Source organism: Sapajus apella, unplaced genomic scaffold, assembly GCF_009761245.1.
Source record: "Sapajus apella isolate SASKATOON/1434 unplaced genomic scaffold, GSC_monkey_1.0 scaffold60, whole genome shotgun sequence".
Lineage (NCBI taxonomy): Eukaryota > Metazoa > Chordata > Mammalia > Primates > Cebidae > Sapajus > Sapajus apella.
The window spans coordinates 6,871,844-6,892,926 of NW_022437000.1; the positions used below are offsets into that span (position 1 = coordinate 6,871,844).

At 39.0% G+C, this 21,083-nt stretch overlaps 1 protein-coding gene across 1 annotated transcript in view; it reads right to left on the bottom strand.

The window, feature by feature from the left end:
- Window positions 1-21,083, bottom strand: part of EFNB2 (ephrin B2) — a 45,215-nt gene that overhangs the window by 13,842 nt on the left and 10,290 nt on the right. Inside the window, exon 2 of the mRNA XM_032246195.1 lies at window positions 8,290-8,573. Coding sequence (XP_032102086.1) covers window positions 8,290-8,573 — 284 coding nt within the window. The remainder of the gene's footprint in view (window positions 1-8,289; window positions 8,574-21,083) is intronic.

Here is a 21,083-nt window from a genome sequence, read left to right on the forward strand (position 1 = left end):
GGCCAGATGACCACTTCAATAGCAATGACTAAGCTCATATTTTTAATGAAAAGAATAATGTAAGAGTTCCAAAGATAAAACATAATTCCCTATTGTCTATATTAGCTATACTTAAGCATCAGATTTTTAAAAATGAAACTTCCCAGGGAAAGGATAGTGATAATATCTAATGAAAATATTCTGAACCACAAAGAAGCATGTGTTTGAGTGAATTATTTCCAGCACATCATCCAGTGCCTGCTCTAAAGATTTTAACAGTCTCAATCATTAAAATAGCCTTGCCAAGATATGAAAAGGTCCAGCTAGGAAACGGTCAGAGTAAAAAGTTCATGGAGGGGAGGGGGCACATCCCACAACGCTCTAGCTCATTCTACTGTCACTAATTGCATGCAATGATATTAATGACCTAGTAATTCCAAGACGAGTAGCACTGAAGTGGAAAACAACCAGTGGAGGCAGAGTTCATCTCTAGGTGGTTGGACTTCAGTAGCGACCAAATTAATGTCTGCTGACAGTTTCGAATATAACACTGCCAATGAGAAAATGTGCCACTCTCATGGCACCATGGTTTGAATGGGCATGTTGTTTGCTTTGACCACTCAGAGACCAGCAGTAACCCCAATAAGGTGCCCCTATCTAAATTTGCCCTACACAGGAACCTTATTCTGTTCAGGGGACATGTTCTATACTCTTTAGAATCCAGAACAATTTCCCACATGTTTGCTCCAATAAAAGAATACCTTCATCTCCTGTTTAACAACAGGAACAACAAAACGGGCTACTTCACCAATGCAAAAAGCCACTTGCAAAGCAGAACTGTCACCCAGCCTGGCTCCTCTGTAATGAGATCAATTACACTCCAGCTTGAGGGTCTGCCAATCCATCAGTCCATCCAGCCAGCCAACAAAACTGTAGCACTTGTACTGGGCTGAGAAAATTTGAAGTCCAATACTACCTCTACTTGTATGTTTGAGAAATTTTTATTTTTAATAACTACATTATGTGGCAATTTTCTATTCAGGGGCTCAAAATACTTGCTAACACAAAAACACAAAATAGTATGGACTTAATAAAAAATTGGAATTAAGAGTATGTCTTAAAAAAAAAGAAAATTAATAAGATCTAACAAATTGCCATCATAACCATCTTTCCCAATGGCCTTTCTTTCCTACTACCCTGTAGGAATTTCTGAGTTTAACTTTGGGGTCAGACGATTGCAAGTTAGTTATTTGCTACACAATACATGACAAAGTGTCAGTACCAAAATGCCTGATACAAGCATTGAGTCCTTCCTTTATAGTTCATGAGCTTCTCTGCTGTTGTTATATATGCAACATGTGTGTATGTACACTCCCTTTGCTGTCGCTACATGTGTGCTACGTATGCATGCATACTACCTTTACGATTGCTACATGTGCACTTAGATGTCTGGACCCAGGAGGCACTGTTGTAAACTAATGATGCCAGTCTAAGGGTCCAGTGGCCCTGGATTGAGTTTGCCTCTGATACCTGGTGGCCAACTAAATTGCACTAAGGTACACATACTCTCCAAGTTTTGGCTTTCTCACAGTGATGAAAATTGCTCTAGGACGTGTGTTTCTAGACTTCAAAGTGAGACAAGCATATGTGAAGGTCACAACACTTCCCAGACTGAGATTTTGAAACTTCAGGAACAAATGTGTATCTCTTAAGAACTATATAAATAAGTTTTCTCAAAGTAATATTTGTTATGTTTGTCTATACATCTTGGCTATTTTCATGTGTTTTGCTTTGCTTTAAAGTTTTATCTGCTTGATGAATGTTTAAATGTTACTAAGAAATAAATTTGTCCTCTTTCATACTTGTACTAGGTCTCTAGTACTGTCCAACTATTTGTAAATCCCAGTGAACTTTTAAAAAGCCATAAATACAGGTGCTAAAGATACTAGGATATTTTATGAAATAATGAAGGTAGTTTTATTCTGGGCAATTCCTAAATAATTACTGCTGTCACAATGGCTTAGGTGATGTCATCTAATGTGTGAACAGAGTCTCCATCCACAATAGCCTTTTCCTCTTACACACTGAGCCACCCAGGACAAACATCCCCATGGTCATGACTCCATTATACCTGAGAGCCAGAAGTTTCTCAGTACAATCTCAAGTTAAGCAGAAGCTGAGACTTTATTCCTCAAGTGTAAAGAATTTATCTTTATTCATATTAAATTCAATAAGGAGCCTCACTGATACACACTGGGAAAACCTTGAATACAGCCAGAAAGGGAGCTCACATGATGTTAAGAAATAACAGAAACAACACTTCTAATTATCCGACTAATGGACTGATCTACTTTCCCAGCTAGCCTCAGAGATAACGCAACTCTGACACATTTTCTTCTCTGGAGGACCATTTATACCACATTAGGATGCTGCTAAAATTATCAATAAAGACACAGCATTTTCTTTCTGTAACAGGGAACTGAGAAAAAGTCCTGGCAAGGCTGGTGACATGGAAACTGGGAAAAATGATTATATGTATCTGAAGACTCCTCCCCTGTCTGTCTCTTTCGGGTCTTACAAAGGATCTGCTAACAAGCTTGGGCAATTCCAGGAACAAAAAAGATACATAAATGCATGTTTCTTGGTAAAAGAAGCTCAAGGACAAAAGAGCTTTTATAACACTCAAAGAAGACCGAGAGAAGATCTTATAATTAAGTTATGCAGCATGATTGAAACATGTAAGCTCTTTGGAGTTCCATCTTATGGATGGACTTCAAATCGGTGAAGCTTTTGTGGGCCCACCCTCCCCAGCTTGCAGCCAGCACAGGTCTGCCTCCAGCCTGCAGCCTCATACTTCCTCCCTGCTCCAGAGTTAACTCTTGGTTGTACGTATCTGGTGTCAAGGGTGGAAGTACACATTTTATATCTCCCACTCCACTGGACTCCCATCAATCCTGTGAAGCAGATGCTGCCATTATTCCACTTTACAGATGAAGAGACTGAGGCAGAGACAGGTTAAGTCACTTGCTGAAGGGCACTCAGGAACTTGGGTCTTCCAGACCCTGAACTCTCAACCTATGATGTTGATCTGTTTCTCTTGGACTGGGGGAGGGGTGATGGTGCTGTATCCCCCAAGCACCCAAATGCACAGTCTCGGGCAAGATTCTGATGAATATCCTATTACAAAGATGACAGCTGTAGGTTAAAAATAAAAGTGTGTTTAAGTGCTTGAACTCAGCCATTATGCACAACGTATCAAACATAAATCCTCACCCCACAGTCAGAAGACCCAAGGGACAGGCTGATGTTGCTGTATCACCAAATGGGATTACATTTAATGATGGAAATGTGGCTTTTGCTACATTTACCATACATAAATAATTCATCAAATAAAGCACATAATCGCTTTATACAGCCCACACATTATTCTATATTCTAAAAGCAATCTATAGGTAAGAGGACATTTGAAAGCTCCTGTAACTATTTTGCTAGAGAAAGAACAGTGCACTCAGTACATTTCAGTGCTACTTGCCAAACCTACTCCCTAGAAAAAGTAAATCAAAGACAGAAAAAATAAGAAAACAAATATACGCTCAACAACATAAGCAATAGACTCTAAAGTTCTTCTGTTTTGATTCTTTAAGAATGCTGTTTCTTTATATTTGTGCAAGCATTTTACTTTATTTTGTGATTTTTCTTAGAAGTGGAGTATATGTCTAAAAAAATAGCAAAGCTGTTTGTAGAGCCTTCCAATTTTACATGCTCTTTATTAAAAAAAAAAAAAAAAAAAAAAAGCTACAGAAGACTAAACCAATGAGGGCCCTAAGAAATAGTAGCTTCTCCAGACTCATTCAGTGTCTCAAGGAAGACTTTGCCAAGGCATGGAGAGTGAGGGAGGCCTCCAAGAGGGATGCTGTGAACACCACAGGGTGGATCTCACACAACAACTTTTAATCAAATAGTCCTTAGTAAAGATGACTTATGGACTATGCCACAAGACGTGTCTTAGCTCTCTGGATTTGCAGCAAAATAATGCAAAGGCCATTATGAAGCTAAACTGGGAGGTGCTTCGTTAATATGGTTTTCTTTGTCTAACGGCTCTGCTATAGCTACTGTTCACTTGAAAAGTATGAACACAATGGCACTCACTTTTCATCTACCTCTGACTCACATGATTTTGGTAGTGTGATGGAAACCTCTTTGTGGGTATTCTGCATGGTTTTATGCTAAGGTCGAAGAACCGGCCCATAGAACCGTGCTTGGTAAGGACAGATGTTGCAAAGGGCCAACACACCAAACCTGCCAACAACTCCTTCAGCTCTGGGTGTCACCTCTGAAAAGAAACTGAAGCAGGCACAGAAAGTGCTGCAAAGAAGATTCTATGGATAAAGGCTAACAAGAAGGCTTTCCCAATATCAACTAGAGAATTTAGTAAGTCAAAGACAAAGCTTCCCTTGAAAATGGGCAATTTCAGAACAGACAGTTATTTACTGAACATTAAAAAAATCTTTAAAAACATAATAAAAATAACTATAGGTTATGTAAAATACCTACTCTTTTTTTAAGGCAGTTAAAGATCTAAACATAATAAAGAAAAGGTCTTTTCAGACCACATGGCCATAGTATCTCCATCTTTGGATCACTTGAAGATAAGAATATTTCATTATGCAAATTAGGTCCCTGGCTGATTACTGAAATAGGTCACTTGAAAAAGTCAATTCTAAACAAGAAGAAAAACCCATATGCATATGCTCCTTGACTTAGGTGGGACTATATCTTGATACTTAATAAGCACAAGGTAAGCTAAAAATACCGTTAAATTGAAAATGCATTTAATACTCCAATAAATCCATCAGAAAGTTGAAGAATTTAAGTTGAACCATTGTAAGTTTGTGACCATTTGTATATAATTTTGCCACAAGTTAAAAAGCAAATAACCATCTAGGAGAAGAATTAATGAGGATGCATACCAGTTTGCCACATCATCTCCTAAGCAGATTTAGTGAATACTTAGGTTTAAAAAATATAGTTCAAATTAAAAATTAATATTCACTTCTGAAACTCAAAAGTGTGATGACTATATTTTAAAGCAGGTAACACCACAAATCAAGTTAAATGTTTTTAAAGAATTTACAGAGGATCCTGTCCATTTGAAATCACACTAACAAGTGATCCTACATAGGATTTGTATGCCCAACCATAAGATGGCTTGAAATTGGAGAAGACCTCCATCATTAGCAAGAAAAATGACAATACCAGAAGTGTTTTTTAGAGAAGTAAATTAAAGTTTAAAGAAATAAAGTGACTTTCTCATTAAGCTCAGACAGCAGGACTAGCAAGTAAGACTCGAGGTTCATGTACGGTGCTCCCCAAAGCAAATCAGTCCCTTTGGACTGCTCCTCATTGGGTAAAGTCAAGCACGCTTCCAAAGCATCAGATCTTTTTTTCCTTTCCATGGAAAGAAATCAGCACACAATAACATATTTATTATAACACTGCTCATTGTAAAGGCAGTTATCAACTAGACACTCAGATTTAGGGTTAAACCCATGTAACACTTATTAAAGCAACTCAAATGCCAATATTATTTACTGTCTCAAGAGTGAACCAATGATTTAAAGTGTTAAAAATATACATGTAAATTTTAATACTTTCCATCAAGCTACCTAGCACTATTTGTAAATGTACTAATATAAAAATTGCTAACTTCAAAAACTTTCCATCTTAAAAAAACCAGTACAGAGCTTGACTGTGTATATGCACGTGCATTTGTCTGATATACAAAGTAGCGACTTTTTAAAATCCATTAATTATTTTGGTGTCTTTGGACTTTTGAAGAAGCAATACAAAGCCAATGTTAGTTTGTAAAACTATTTTAACATTTGTTCTCTGCATTTCTCATTTCCTTTCTAGGGAAACTTGTAGATCAATAAGCTTTGCTGTAGGGTGGGTGAGAAACTGGCTTCTATATTTTCCCAAGTATCTGAAACACCTTCCTCTGCCTACGCCATCGTGGAAGTCTTTCAACTCTGCCGAAAGTCTCAACAGGACTTCCTGGCACACTTCTAAGCCCTGAGTCCTTCACCCACCCCTTATGACAATGCCCCAAAACAACATCCAAATAGCCTCTCATAGTTTCAAACTTGAGACCCTCAACTCTATATTAAGAAAGATTCATTTATCCTAGATTACCATATGCTTTTGCACGGTAAATCTTAACTCTAAGGAGAGCTCTGATGGCCAGAGTAGCTCAGTAACTGCAATGAACCTGTTAGTGTGGTATGAAGAGTTTCCAAAAAAAGAAAGTAAGGGATGCCATTATTGTGTAGATTAATATTATAATTACAAATTAAACTGTGCTTCTAAATACAAATCTCTCATGTATCGATAAAAAACAATTATTAAATGTTCACCACATTAAGCAAAGCGATGTTGGTAAACCATTTCTTTATTTGCATATCTTGCCTATTATTTCACACTAAAAGTTAAACTCTCAATGTTTACTAAAATTCCACTTTCACTCAGTGGGGACTTAGAATTTGCACAGCATTCCTTATGAAGTCCTAAGCTAAAATAAGGGGAGAGACCCTGGGTCTGTTGGCTTATCAGTGGACCTGGGCTGCATCCACGGGGTAGGCACATGCAGTCACTGCCCTAGAGCATCTAATCTCTAGTGTGTCCACTCTTCTGGTACCACTACCTTCTTTCTCCCGCCCCACCCAGGAGCATTCACTCTCTTCATAAATTCATCTGATCAGTTTCAGTTCCCTGTAAATGTCATGCTAAATAGTAGCTTTCACTGAAAAAGTCTTACTTTAAAAGTCTTTACTAATATAAACACATTGTTAGACTTCCAAAAGCTTAAAGTTTCCATTTATTGTATCTGATAATTATTTTATATTTTCAAATTTCCCTATTATCTGTATACGTGACCACCCCCACCTAACTGTTTCATTTCAGAATGCTTTTATTTTTATTTTATAATAATCATTCCTTTATTAAGTATATACTCTACCACTCTTTTTTTTGTTGTTACTAATTCTTGGTAAGCTACTCTATGTATCAAGTTGGCTTTAAAAATAGGTTTTGGTTCTGTGCTTTAAAGTACAGCTCTCCAGCTGGGTGCGGTGGCACATGCCTGTGGTCCCAGCTACTACTTGGAGGCTGAGGTGGGAGGATCACTTGAGCCCTGGAGTTCAAGGCTACAGTGAGCTGTGATTCCGCCACTGCACTCTAGCCTTGGCAACAAAGCTAGACCTCGTCTCTAAAAAAATAAAATAACAATAAAGTGCAGCTCATAGGTTGAGCTGCAAGAGTTTCAGTTTCATCACCAAGAGTCTCCTACCTAAAGTTCTAAGAGTCCACCTTGGGGCAAATAATAAACCAGTGGCAGACAGCAGTTCCCTAATAAACGGGAGTCTATGGTAACCAAGCAAATGGAAAATTCAACACAATTATAATTTTAAACCAAGGAGATTAAGAAAAAAGACTTCATTGCTTGAATGATACGAACAGCTGTCTAAGTCACCTAGACTTTAACAACATCTGGGGCCCTGGGAAATCATGATACTGGCCTCATGCCAGCGAGGGATCTGCACATAGTAGGTGTGGGCTCCAAATGTGCTCATCAGCCGACTTCACGTCCTTATGAGTTAGCCTCAGATATGACCCAAAGGATACGTACCACCTATTCCTGAAACAGTGTGTCAAACTATTTTATATATATATAGGAAAAAAAAAGAGTAATTCACTGAGCAAACCAAGTTTTGTCTTTTTCTTCTGAATCTGGTTTTAATGTGACCTTTGCCTGTCATCCCCATCCTTTCTGGATTGGTAACTTCTTGAGGAAAGCATGCTGTTATACTACTTTGTTCACTGCTGAATCCCTAGCATTTACGCACAGTCTCTGCCACAGAATAAATACGAAATGAATGAGTGAATGAATGGATGGATGGGTGAAGAGAAAAGGCATTGCACAAGATTTACCTATCAAAATCCACCAATGGTCCTTAAAAATGGTTTTGTCAGTAGAGATGCTGAATATATTCATATAATACATTTATTTCAATACTATGAGAATTCTAGGAGTTTTTTTTCTCTTTGGGGATGTATACTTAATGAATACTGGTAGCACAGGGTCCCAAATTCAATGAAGGTTTCTTTGGGAAAAAAAAAAGGGGGGGGGACAATTTTTCAGCAAAGATTCTCACCAAATTATTTGCCACAATAATTTTAAGGAAACAAAAATTGATACAAACCTATACAGATTATCCTAATTTCTATAAAATAAACGAATAAAATTATACTTACATATAATGTAATAATCCTTGTTCTTCTGAAATTCTAGACCCCAGAGGTTAGGGCTGAATTCTTGAAACTTGATGGTGAATTTTACGTCTTGGTCTGGTTTGGCACAGTTGAGGAGAGGGGTATTTTCCTTCTTAATAGTGCATCTGTCTGCTTGGTCTTTATCAACCATATAAACTTTATAATATTCATACTGGCCAACAGTTTTAGAGTCCACTTTGGGGCAAATAATATCCAATTTGTCTCCTATCTGTGGGTATAGTACCAGTCCTTGTCCAGGTAGAAATCTAAAAGCATAAAAAAAAAAGCCATTGAGTTGATTAAAAATTAACAGTATTAATGATAGTTACAATACAGCCAGCCAATGCCAATAATCCCAAACTACAAATTTTCAGATTCACGCTTTTATTTACCAAAAGTCTCTTAGTTCAGATCAATATGGGATGAATGCATTTTGGAATTAAGCTTTAAAAGAAAAAGGAAAGAGAGAAAGAAACCACGTTCCTTACTCTACGCCATAGGATTGGGCTACCTGCTGACATTTCTTCACCACCCCCTCACTTGCCGTATTTCAGTACTCCTTTGTGTAACTTTACAATTAACTTTTCCTGCACGGTGAGTCACATGTTCCCACATGTTTGTTATTTTTTAACCACTGGCAGCTTTAGTTTATTGGGCATGCCACAGAGAGATCTCATCAATTGGAGGGAACAGTGAATCCACTAATACTTTGTTGTCCTGTTAGTTTCCATTTGCTGTTGATGTTAATTAACAGACAAGTTTCATCAAGAATGTTTCAAATTACTTATCATAATTAGTCACTGATCAAACAATGGGTTTTTTATTACACTGAACAAAAGAAATGTCTGACAAACCCATAAAAGATAACCAGAAATAATTAGTTGTAGTATTGATTCAGCTGCAGAATGAAGAGTCCTCTACTTGCAAGGACAACAACCACTGTCCCTGCTCTACAAATCTTTTTTTTCTTCCCTTAAGATGTATTTGCTCCAATTAATTCTTAGAAGCAAATCTTTAGAACTAAGACTACTGATACAATATCCCCTTAATGCTCATAGCTAAAAGCCTCCCTCCTCCCTTTCCTCTTTCTTGCTAGTCATGCTGCTGAAAGCTCTTTCTTAATGGGGAGTTTCTCTGAAAAACTGAAACAAGAACTTCCTAATGAACATCCTACAACAACACACTTAGAAATCCCAGCTCCGTTCCTAAGCAGCCAAGCCTGCAGGCTCATTAAAATATTAGAGCCTGAGAACAAAGAATCACCTCTGAATCCTTCCAGTCCAACCCTTTCTTTAACCAGAGACGCCCACCAGCCATGATGACTACAGGGTCACAATTCACTGAAAGATAAAGCAAAGATGATAGGGCACCTCCAATTTTAAACCTATATCAAGGTAATAGCTTATGATTTATGCTAATGAATGGTATTAATTTTCCGAAAAGTGCATGATGAGCGTGGTTATGAAGCAGCACAAAACATAAGAGAAATCATATTATGGATTCATATTAAAAGCCTGCACTCTTTATTGGCAGGAAAAATGTATGTGGCTGTTACCTCTTTCTTAGCCATGTGTTACTAGACAACCCCCAAAAAAGGGGTGGTCCCTTTCTTTTTAATTGAGCTCCTTTAGCAAGGACATATGTCATTTATCCATTCAAAAAAAAAATCTTTCTGTGAAACAGAACTCAAAATGAATTTTTATAACAATGATATATTTAAAACCACCATGTGTGTACTGTTGAAGAATTCTCTAGAACTTCTGACAAATGCAGATCAGTGAGAGCCTCTCCGTGGTATCCCCTCAAACCTTCTGAATGTCAGTGTATTGTCTCTAGACAATGTCATCTTCTTTATGGACAAAACACAATTCAGTTTCTCAAGTAACAGGTCGAATCAGAATGTTTTTAGATGAGGCTAATTTCTTTACCTCCCCCAAGCCCTCCAACACACATACAGTAATTCTGATGTGCTGCTGAGGTCACAAACCTCAGGCAAGATGCCAGGCAGTAGGCGCAAACTCAACTCCATGATTAAATTGATCATCTTCCTGACATTTCCTTTTTCTCCTGTCTTATTCCTTGATCTTTTTTGGACATCTTTAAGGTTTACAAACACCAGGGGTCAGTTCCTGCCTAGGGTTTCTCACACCATTCCAAACATTTTCTATCCTGAATCTGCTCCTTTTGTAACATGCACAGACAGCACTATATAAGTGTTAGCTACTGTTAAGAGAAGTATTCCTAAATTACAAGCCCTCGGGGCTTCCCAGGCTTCAGAGATCAGGATTCTTACCAAGCCAGATGTACCCATTTCCTCAACCATTCATTTAGCTCTTTTAAGAAAATGCATCACACCCCCTCCCAAGCTGTACATCACTGCAAATCTTAGAACTCTCCCACATTACACCCTATGTCTCAAGTTTGGCTCACTAAGCGCTTTCTTCATTCAAAATGCTCCCAAGATCCTGTTTCCTTCAGGAGGATTTTTTTTCTCCTGCTTAACTGAAGACTCACAGGAGGTTTCCTCCCTGGCCATGCAAGTCACTCCTCTTGACTCTCATCACTCACTGATGCGGTGAGGTTGAGAGCACGCGACACAGGGGTCCGTGGTGCTTCAGGGATCTCTGCCTTTGAGATCATATTTTCAGGAGGCATAAGTCACATAAATAATTTAATGAGCCTTTTAATTCATTTTACAAACAAGCCAGGTCTTCCTTGATGTAAAGTTTTCGTTCAGCATGTACTGTCCAACTTTGTTAAAAATCTGTAACGGTCAGTGAAGGCAACCCAGGAGAAGGCTTATCAAAACAGAAGTTTGGCAGAGAGGCTCACATTTCAACACACATATTTAATATGCAAATCCCGGTAAAACTCATCATTCCTGATGCTTCCAAAAGCATTAATTCACCTTTCGGAACACATTGTGGCAAAACATGAGGCAAGAATTTGATCCTCGGCTCTTCAAAAGTAATTGTTTCTAGAGCTCATTAAAACAATGATTGCTTCTTTAATTAAATCAATACAAAAGGCCCCAATACTTAAGTGCTTTAGTAGCTTACTTTTTAAGCATATACCTAAACAGCCATAGCACGCCAGTCCCTTTAACTGATGAGGTTATGGCTTCTCAGTGGACAGAGTGCAGTTGAGCTGACAGCCTGAACCACATTCTCCTGGCCACGTGTTCACGATGTACAGTCTGCGTTACTGATTCTGCCTCCCGGGAACTCTCACACTTCCTAAAGCACCGTGGCAGCAAACAAGAGTGCTGTGAGTGTAACAACTACATATTTTGTGCCAGACGTTGTGAGTGACAGAAAAGTAGAGATCACTGATCATTAGGAATTTATAGTCTAGCTCCCTGAGGGTAGGCAAGTCCCACATGTGACTAATTCAGTATTAAATGCCCAAGGGGCTGACACAGACTATAAGCTCTATAAATAATGTATTAGTTGAAAAAAAAATAGGAATGAACAAATAGAAGCTAACATTTATACAAACTGAAGTCAAATTAAGTACCACTATTTGCAGATCACAGGCATGATAAGAATTCTGAAGATAGAACCACTTAGAGTCAGGGCAGGACACACTGAGGAGGAGAGACTGGATTTCCGCAGATGCTGTGCCAGGCACAGTGGTGTTCCTGGAGAGCAAGGGGCCCTGCAGATGGAGTTTCTGACCCTTCCGCTCAGAAAAAGTTGTAAGTATCGGCACTCTTCTACACTCCCTCTCTACTTAAAATGCAAGGCAATCAGCCACTTCCAGAACCACTAATAATACAAACACAGCTGCTTTGAAGCACTTGTTGGCTCAGCACTGTCCAAAGCCCCTTACATCCCATGTTCTTCATTTAAGCATGACACATGGACCTAACACACAAAACAGGTGAAGACATGCTGCTGTCCAATGAGCCATGACAGGAAAAGTCCCCTTTCTCTGCATACTTTTCAGTTCTCACTGCAGCACATTAAATTATAACTCTGGCCTTGGAAAACTCCCCCACCACCCCCAAATAAAGCTGTTCATAGATAAGCCATGAAGTTAAGGGAAATCGAGAAAAAGCTAATACACACGCACATGTGAGCATCACATGGAGAGTCAGAGGTCTAGCTCCACGCCAAGCACACATCAGTGGTGCCTAAAAAGAAGAGGCTTCTTCCGAGGAGGTCATCTGAGACCATGGCTCAGATATGCAACCCTTCCCCAGGAGGCCAGGAACTAAAAGGTGAGGAAGAAACATATCAGCTACATGGAATTTCAGTTTTACATTTAATATTACAGATGGACTCTGGACAATTATGCAAACAGCAGACTACAGATGAAAAGCAAATGGACTTTCCTAATACTATCATTTTTTAATGGAAAACAATGAGTTCCATATGTTACAATCAAGTCAGTAAATGGAGTTCCTATTTTTGAAGCGATGGGGTTTGTATCTGAATTGTCACTTTCGATTGCTTAGGCACATTAAAATCAAACTACACAGCACATCTATCCATGCCCTAAGTATTTTGTAATATTCAACAATATACTTATCCTATGCTGACTTTGAAAGTGTTAAAAAGAATTATGATGATGACAACTGGCTAATTTTAAATTACTAAACTGACTTTCCATTGTGGATGCCAAATACAGATTTCTTTTTGTGTGTTCCGATAATGTTCATCTCGTAACCAAAAACAGCAGAGGAAAACCACCACAGTTACCACCCATACCGCATGGGGAGAGGCTGTTCTTGTTAAACTTCGCCCAGACAGAAAGTGGTTAGAGAGAGGTCTCATTTAATAAAGTCTGCTGATTTCTAATCCCAAATAAAAAGCAAAGACCACCAAAAGTGATTCATGTCTCACACAGGAGAGAGGACTGAGCCAGACTAGTCCCATCTCTGAGCAAAGTCAGAGCAGGCTCTCTACTGTCTTCCTGGGAAGGGAAAGCTGCCTCTTCCTTTCCATCAAGAGAATGTCCAGGTTCAGGACTGCTTCCCACGCCATGGCGTGTGGCTTGATGCATTTTCACTGTAGGGCCTTCCTGGGAGCCATGGGAAGCTGCTCTAAGAGTGGGGCAAAATGGGTGGAAACAGGCAACTCCTCCAACAGTTTTCCCCAGTGAATCAGTCCCAAGCAAGACAATAGATGCCCTGCCTTTGAATCAAATACAGAGACAATATAATGTGGAAAAAACTGGAAACACTCAAGTAGGGCCTCCAAACTTAACATGCCTCTGGTGAAATGATATGATATTAGAATCTATTTTTACTCTTGAATTACCTATTTAACTTAATCCAAGCTTTTACAAGTTTTTCACTAATCTGGACTCTTAATATTTCTACATGTATACTTTGGCTAAGTCTAATAATCTCAATTAGGCATGAATATTTAGTAATCTAAACTAGATCTCTAATAATTTAAATTAGACATTTCAACTTCACAGTCATAATTATAAAATCTTTAAAAAATAGTCATTATGCAACACAATATTCTTTAATATTAATAGACTGGAACATAGCACAATTAAGGAAGACAGCAGAAAGTTTTAACCTTCGCTATGAGCACATGCTTGTTTAAAACACAGGCCTAAAACACTGAAAACATAAACCAGCCACTTAGAGATCAGAGGTCACAAAAAATAAATAAATAAATTAATTAAAAAAGATCAGAGGTCACCACATGTGATTTTCATTCACAGACCAGACCACGGCACGTTGGGATGTCAAGTCTGGACTTTTCTGCTGACCAGTATTGCATTATCAGGTCTCACAGGGTGCCTGGGAAGGAGACAGAGGCAGTAGTTGCCTGATCTATTTCTGCACTTTGCCCAGTGTAATAGGAAGATCTGTGGGAAGCCAGCAGTAGAGATGTTTATGGAGAGCTGTGTAGTGAACCTGAAATTGCACTGCCTGCTCCCCCTCTCACCCACAGCTACTCCATTTTCCCTGCTTCTTTATTCCCCTGACCACACTACATGCACCTTAGCACAAACATCTGATGCTTTCATACAAGTTTCCTCAAGGTTGGCCAAAGCAGTAGATTAACCGAGAAGAAAACCCAAATCGCTGGGGGGCCACTTGACGCTAGTGCGGTCTCTGGAAATACACACGAAATGTGTGAAAATATACCTGGTGGCTCTCCTGAGGGAAGCCACAGATCCACAGAGGGAAAGGAAGAAGGATGAGTTAACATGTCAGTAACTCACTGCAAGAATATTAAGCTGACACAGAATAAAGAGATCAGAACAAAAAGATACAAACAGGAACTACCAGTTTCTATGTCCAGACAGATAACTAGGCCAGGTAAACTCCAAATCTAGACAGATACGATGACAGTGCTTGGAAATGCTGTGGGAAAGCTTCTATTTAAAAAGCATCAGATCAGATCCAGAGCCACTTCTACCTAGTGTTATACACATACAAATCTATTTAAATAAAATATTGAGTATCTGTGTGTAATTATGGCAGGTATCATGCCCTTGAGAAACAGGGCCACATGACTCACATAACAGGACAAGGTGTGTCCCGACATGGATGCTGGTACACCTGCAAGTGGAATAAATGCAGGTCGGGGGACAGGACCCTACATAAAGCTCTTCTACCTCTGGAGCAAACTGCCCAGCAGTCAATTCGCAGTACTTTCCACAAAGAATTTTTATGTTTCTTTTCATTTCAAAATTATATCATTAGTGTATATGATCATTGTAAGTAGACGGCTAATTTCAGTTGAAAGCATACACATCAATAATATATGGTATGTTGTTCTGTTTATTTTGCTGACTACATGGAGACAACCATAAACAAATGGTCACACATACTGCCTTTACCTGAGACCACTTTGGGCTACTGAATGGTGGACTTAGAATGATTTTTAGCTTTCTGTGTTTTCTTTGCAATAAATAGTCAATGCTTTTGTGATTAAGACATTATTTTTATGGAGCTTCAGAAAAACTTTGTACTATCTTTCATAACTGACTTTAAAAATAAGCATTTAAAAGATTTAATGCCTATAGACTTCCTAGCGAGCAAATAAATAAAAGTATCCTAGTTGAAGTCGTGGCCTGATTAATACATACATCTTTGAGTCCACAGAAGCTGTAGTAACAAACTTGTTTACTCAAATAAGTGAAAAGTAGGGAATACATACAAATTATGCTTAATCATTGAACTGTACAAACATTTCAAATATTCTAAACCCCAGCTTTAGAAAGTGGCTCAGCCTCTTGTTACAAACCAAAAGTCCTATGATAAAAGTTTACTCCCAAGCCAGTGATCTGTATGAAGTACACTTTGAATTTACCCCATTTTGGAAAACAAGTACTTTTTCCACGAAAGGCTTTAATTTTTATTTTAATTAAATGCCAAAGCCTACAATGAAGAAGAGAAGTCAGAGTACAAACCGGTTTGTCTGCAATTCCGAATGCGGATGAACAGTCTGCAGCTCTGCTGTAATTGGCTGGTGTTTCCAGTCAGCTCCTGACAAAGGATGCATGCTGCTCTGGATAAGCCCAAACCCTTGACCCTTCACCCTACCGTGCACTTTGGGCCTGCCATGTCTATATGGAGCTAGAAGACCATTAACACCAAAGACCGAGGCTCCTTTCCGAAGTGCTCTGTGCACCTGGGAATGCAAGTACTCCCAAAGAATGACTCTGCATCATGAGTGTGTGAATGTGATGGCACACTTCATAAACAGGCAGGATCTTCAGTCTTGCATGGCTTCCATTTAATGCTAGATTGCTACTACAGCTTATTAAGCTATTCTCTCAATGGCCCTAACAGAAGAGTTTTGTTATAAAAGGAATAAATTAAAGGCAAGGCCTAAGAAAGACACAAGCAGTAATAAGAAATACTTGGAAATTTTTTTCCCGTTTTTGTGGATAGCACTTTACTGCCCCCTTTTGCACTTTAACATCAGAACAAGTTTCTGCACAGACTTATTCTGAAACCAGAGAAATATTGGGGTGTAGTGATAGGGTATCAGGTTTATATGGAATTAGGTTACCAGATACCACTGCTTAGAGTAAAAAGTAATTACCTTGAAACTTCCAGCGAGTGCGCCACTATCTTCTCAGTGGCTTTAAACCTCCAAGAAATAAGGTAGTAATTGGAGGCTTTAATTGACATTTTCTGCCTTAATTTGAATGTGTATGTGTGTTGGAACAACTGCGTGTTTTCACAGGTGCCCCTTCTTTCACACTTTCCTCAAACAAGTATCATCTGCAACATGAACCTGATTTATTCAAGGCAAAGAAAAGGGGTCTAAGAGCAGGCTATACAATTTGGAACCCTTAAAGTGTTATAAATCTGAGAGCAAAGACTAGGTGGGGTGAGGGTGGGGGGTGCAATTCACACCAATGACAAGCAAAAGCTTTTCAAGAAAAGGAAAGATGAGAAGCACAGAAATTCAAACACAGGGTGAGCTGATAGGCATACAAACCAGTTTAGCAACTCTTCAAGGTATTTGTGCCTCTTCATCATGCATACCTTTGACAAAAAGTAATTAAACTGCAGTCTAAAGGAAGGTTCTAGTTGTCAAATCTGAACTGCAATAACAGAGCTAGAGGGTCCCCAGTCCCTGGCCCAAAGACCTCTATCTGCATTTGACAGAGCTGCAGGTGATGCTGTGTATACTTTCATTTAAATGTAATCCATTTTCCTCTGTCATTTTACAATTAGCATATGAGTCAAAATAATATTAAATTTCACAGCCTACAGTGCTACACAATTGAATGAAAACTGACTCCTTTTGATGTTAATCTTGTTTTTTATTTGTGATATAATGCTCAAAATCCTGGTGGCTAAATTTTATTTTAAAACGCTTAAAGACGGTATTCGCACGGTTTAAGCATTTTTTTCAAAAAAATAGCAGAAGTATTTCTTTCATTTTTATCTGTGCCATGATTTTCACTGTCATAAAAGCCTCCAATTCACAGAGGGGCAAACCTGTAACAGGCTGAGGCTGAAAAATCGTCTACTTTTGTATTAATCATCTATAAGTCAAACTTTAAGAGTATGATCCCCAAATATCATTGTCTTATCTTTTCAAAAGTTGAAAGACTAGTTAAATCTCTGCCATGAAATTAAACACAAAACCCAACCACCTACCTCAAAATAAAAATACAGGTCTTTACTTACCAAAAAAAAAAAAAAAGAAAGAAAAAGAAAAACCCACACACACATACACCAAAAATGGCCCCATGAATTTTGAAGCTAGATAAGACAAAATGTGGAGATTTGAAGAGTAAGGCTGGGATGCTCTGCAGGGTGGGCAAGTGAGAAGGGGTGTGATCTCACAAATGCCAGATTTCATCCTGCTGGCTTGACCAGGCCGGCTCCATCACTAAAAGGAGGATTTCATAACCCTCAGAGACAAGATGCACCACAGGCTTCTTTCCCAACTGTAATTTGTTGCACCTGTACGGTCTTGTTCCAAACCACGCTTTTACCAAGAGTCTACATAGGAAGGTGGAACTCCTGTTATTTATAGGTGAGGCACCCGAAAGAAAAATGGTTTTCATAGGGAAAGAAATTCAAAGGGCATTTCCAGCTGGTTCTCTCTTGTTTTAGATATGAGCTTTCAAATCCATTTGCTCATTTACCTGAGTGGGAAAAGTTGCAGAGATGAAAGGCTCACGTAAATCATATAGGGAATGCCTTGGCATTTAAAAAACTCTGAGAAATTGAATTAAGATACAGTGAAATGCATAACAATATTACAATCTAGATTTAGGGAGAGTATATATTTCATTTCAACCCTCTCCCCATCCCTTTCCTTGCTACCATCGCATTTTTTAACTACAAAGAATTTTGCCTATTTACAAAAATGATTCACCCATGTTTTATTAAAGTGAAACCCTTCCCTTTTGGTGGGGCCAACAGCCCGGCAAGGGACTGCCATTCCTGCTCCTCCAGGATTGAGTGTTTTGTTTACCATGGGACCCTCCCCCTTGCCCCCACCAACCACCAGGTTCGTTACATAAATAGGTGCTCAATAGGTGTCTGTGTAATTAGAGAACGAACAAATTAATAAGGCATAAGATGAGATACCACTCTCCCAAGTTCTCTCTTGCTGTAAGATTCGCCTTGCCAGTCAAGCATAATCAGCCTAGTAACACAGTTTACAAGGCTGTGTGCAACTGCTTGACAAGCAGCTAAATGGCTGCCTCACAGATTCCTCCTTCCTGGGCTCCAGAGGAGGGTCAGGGCTGGGTCTGCCGTGGGCGTATGACAGAGACATTTTCCTGCACGTCTCAGGGCTTTGCCACAGCCAGTGAAGTTGGGAAAGAGAAGGAAGAAAAACAAAGCAGACTACAAAACAACCAGGTCTATACTGCTAACATCAAAAAGGAGCAAAGTCAGATGGGGTTCCTGACTTCCATACAGATCACCCCCACAACTGTGTACCTTGGGAAAATGGAAACAACGCTCCACTGTACCTCTGTGGATGATCCATTTATTTCCTGCTTAGTCACCACATCCAGCCTGGAATTACCTTGACCAAAACCCAAAAACACCCCAGAAGTTAAATATTGTAAGTGATTCAAACAAGCAGCTACTGAGAACTGCATGAAAGGAACTGGACGAGGAGGGGGAAGGAAGATATGCTGGGGCCTGCGTTCTGAAAGGCATGAAAATGTGGTTGTGGAGACCTCTAGCCGGCGGCTGCATGCTCTCCAGGTAGGCAGATGCTAAGCATGGTGAAAATGCAAACCAAGAGGCACCACTTGGAATCAAGAGAACCCCAGGCCCACCAATATTCACCGCCTGGCTTCCTTAAACAAATGGCTCCAAACTTGCAGAACATCAAAAGCCAGATGGGCTGTACTGAATGAATCCACAGGCAAGAAGCCAGAATCCCAGTTTGCTGTAGAAATAGGCCTGGACTTGATTTGAGTCTTCTCAGCTCTGACAAGCTGGAAGCTGGCATGGATCCCAAAATCCAAAATAAAATGGCATTTAATTGTGACTAGACTCTAAAAAAGATGTCATACTATCTCCTTAGCTTGACATACACTCAGCATCTCACCAAATGGATCTCCCCTCAAAAATCTGACCTCTTTTTCTCCCCACAAGAAACCATCAAATGTTTAAACTTTTAAAAAGAAAATGTTAACAGTCAAAGGAATAATAATATATGCATGACCATTATATATTGTAATAACTCTCTAGTCATCCCTTAAATGGGCTGATTATTCTGTTCCATTGGGTATAACCTTATTATACCCAAGATTTGATATAACCTTATTATATCAAAGATTCAAAGGCTCCATTTAAAACTACACGACCATCATAAGAAAGTGACTATAAATCAAAATGGATAATGAAAGAATTATACCAATTATACCCCAAACTTTTTTATCCATCATGTATGCACTGCTTTAAGCAAATGAATGCTTAATTTAGATATATGATGATGAATACTCCCTGCAACAGCATAAGCAGGAGAGGCAGAGGATTAAGAAGAGGGCCCCAGAGTAGCTGGGTTTAAATCCACTTATTAGCTCAGTATGACTTTGGCTAAGTTAATTAACCAATTTGGCCGCAGTCTCCCCCTTGGTATTATGGACATAATAAAACTACTTTCCTCACTCATATGGTTACCATGAAGGTTTCAGGAGTATTTGTCAGGCAGTTAGAAAAGCAGCTGTCATATAGTGAGTACTATAAACAAAATGCTGTTACATAAAACAACGTCCATCAGTTAAGCAGTTTTCTAAATAAGAAATATCATGAATATCAATGTAAAAAATGCAACACTGCCCATCTCTACAGGTTGAATTCATGTATTCATTCAACAACCCAACTGCTCACAGTACCTGTACTAGAATACACAAAACGAATTCAGACAGAGCCTCATCTCCATCCATACTTGCACAGCTGAATGAGAAAGTCCAGGGTTATAAGTGTTATAACAAAGCACCAAAGGTAGAGAAGTACAGAGGAGATAAGAAGAGAAGACAGAACCTAATTTAGCAGGACAAAAGAAATACAAAGGGTGCTTCACTTAGCAGAAATAAGGAATGAGTAGAAGTTTGGCAGGTAAACAAAATAAATTAACATCAAAGAGTTTAAGGTGAAAGTATTATGCTACAGTCTTTATTAACAGAGTATTTTAATTTTTTCCTTGTATACAAAGGCAAATTGAACCACAACCAGGCACACAGTACATTCTATTGATTTTTATTGGTAACAACTGGTATTGTATTGCAAGGTTCATTGTGCCAATCACAGAGCGTAGCTCCTTAAGTACACTTAATGTTGACCAAAATTTTGTTACTCTTTTATTCAGCACCATTATGTCATTGTCCCTATTTTAGAAATGGGACAAGTGAGAGACACTAAGGATGCTGCTCCTAAAGCTACACAGCTAATAAATGGCTAAACTAGGACTGAACTCACACAGCCAAACTCTAAAGCATGTGCCCTTAAACTACAATGGCACTTGCCCTACTGTCTTTGCGAAACTGAATTGCTTCACTAAGCCATGATCATACTCATTTTGAAAAGCAGTAGGTACTGACAATTCTCACATGAAAAGGTAGCTGAATACAGTGGCTTAGCTGTCCCTGTGTGGGATCTGTCTTTGAGCAATGGCCTGATGTAGGGAATCCTGGAGCAAGTTTGCAGGTGGACGTGACAGACACACACTGCCCTTGGCTGAAATACTGTTTCTTTGGCATGCTTACTATTTTATTTATTTCAGCTGTCTACTATGACTTTGCTTAGAGATGCCCACAGTCTTTCAACACTCAAGCTCCTCCTCCCCTGGGCTGTTCCAGGCCCTCCAGGG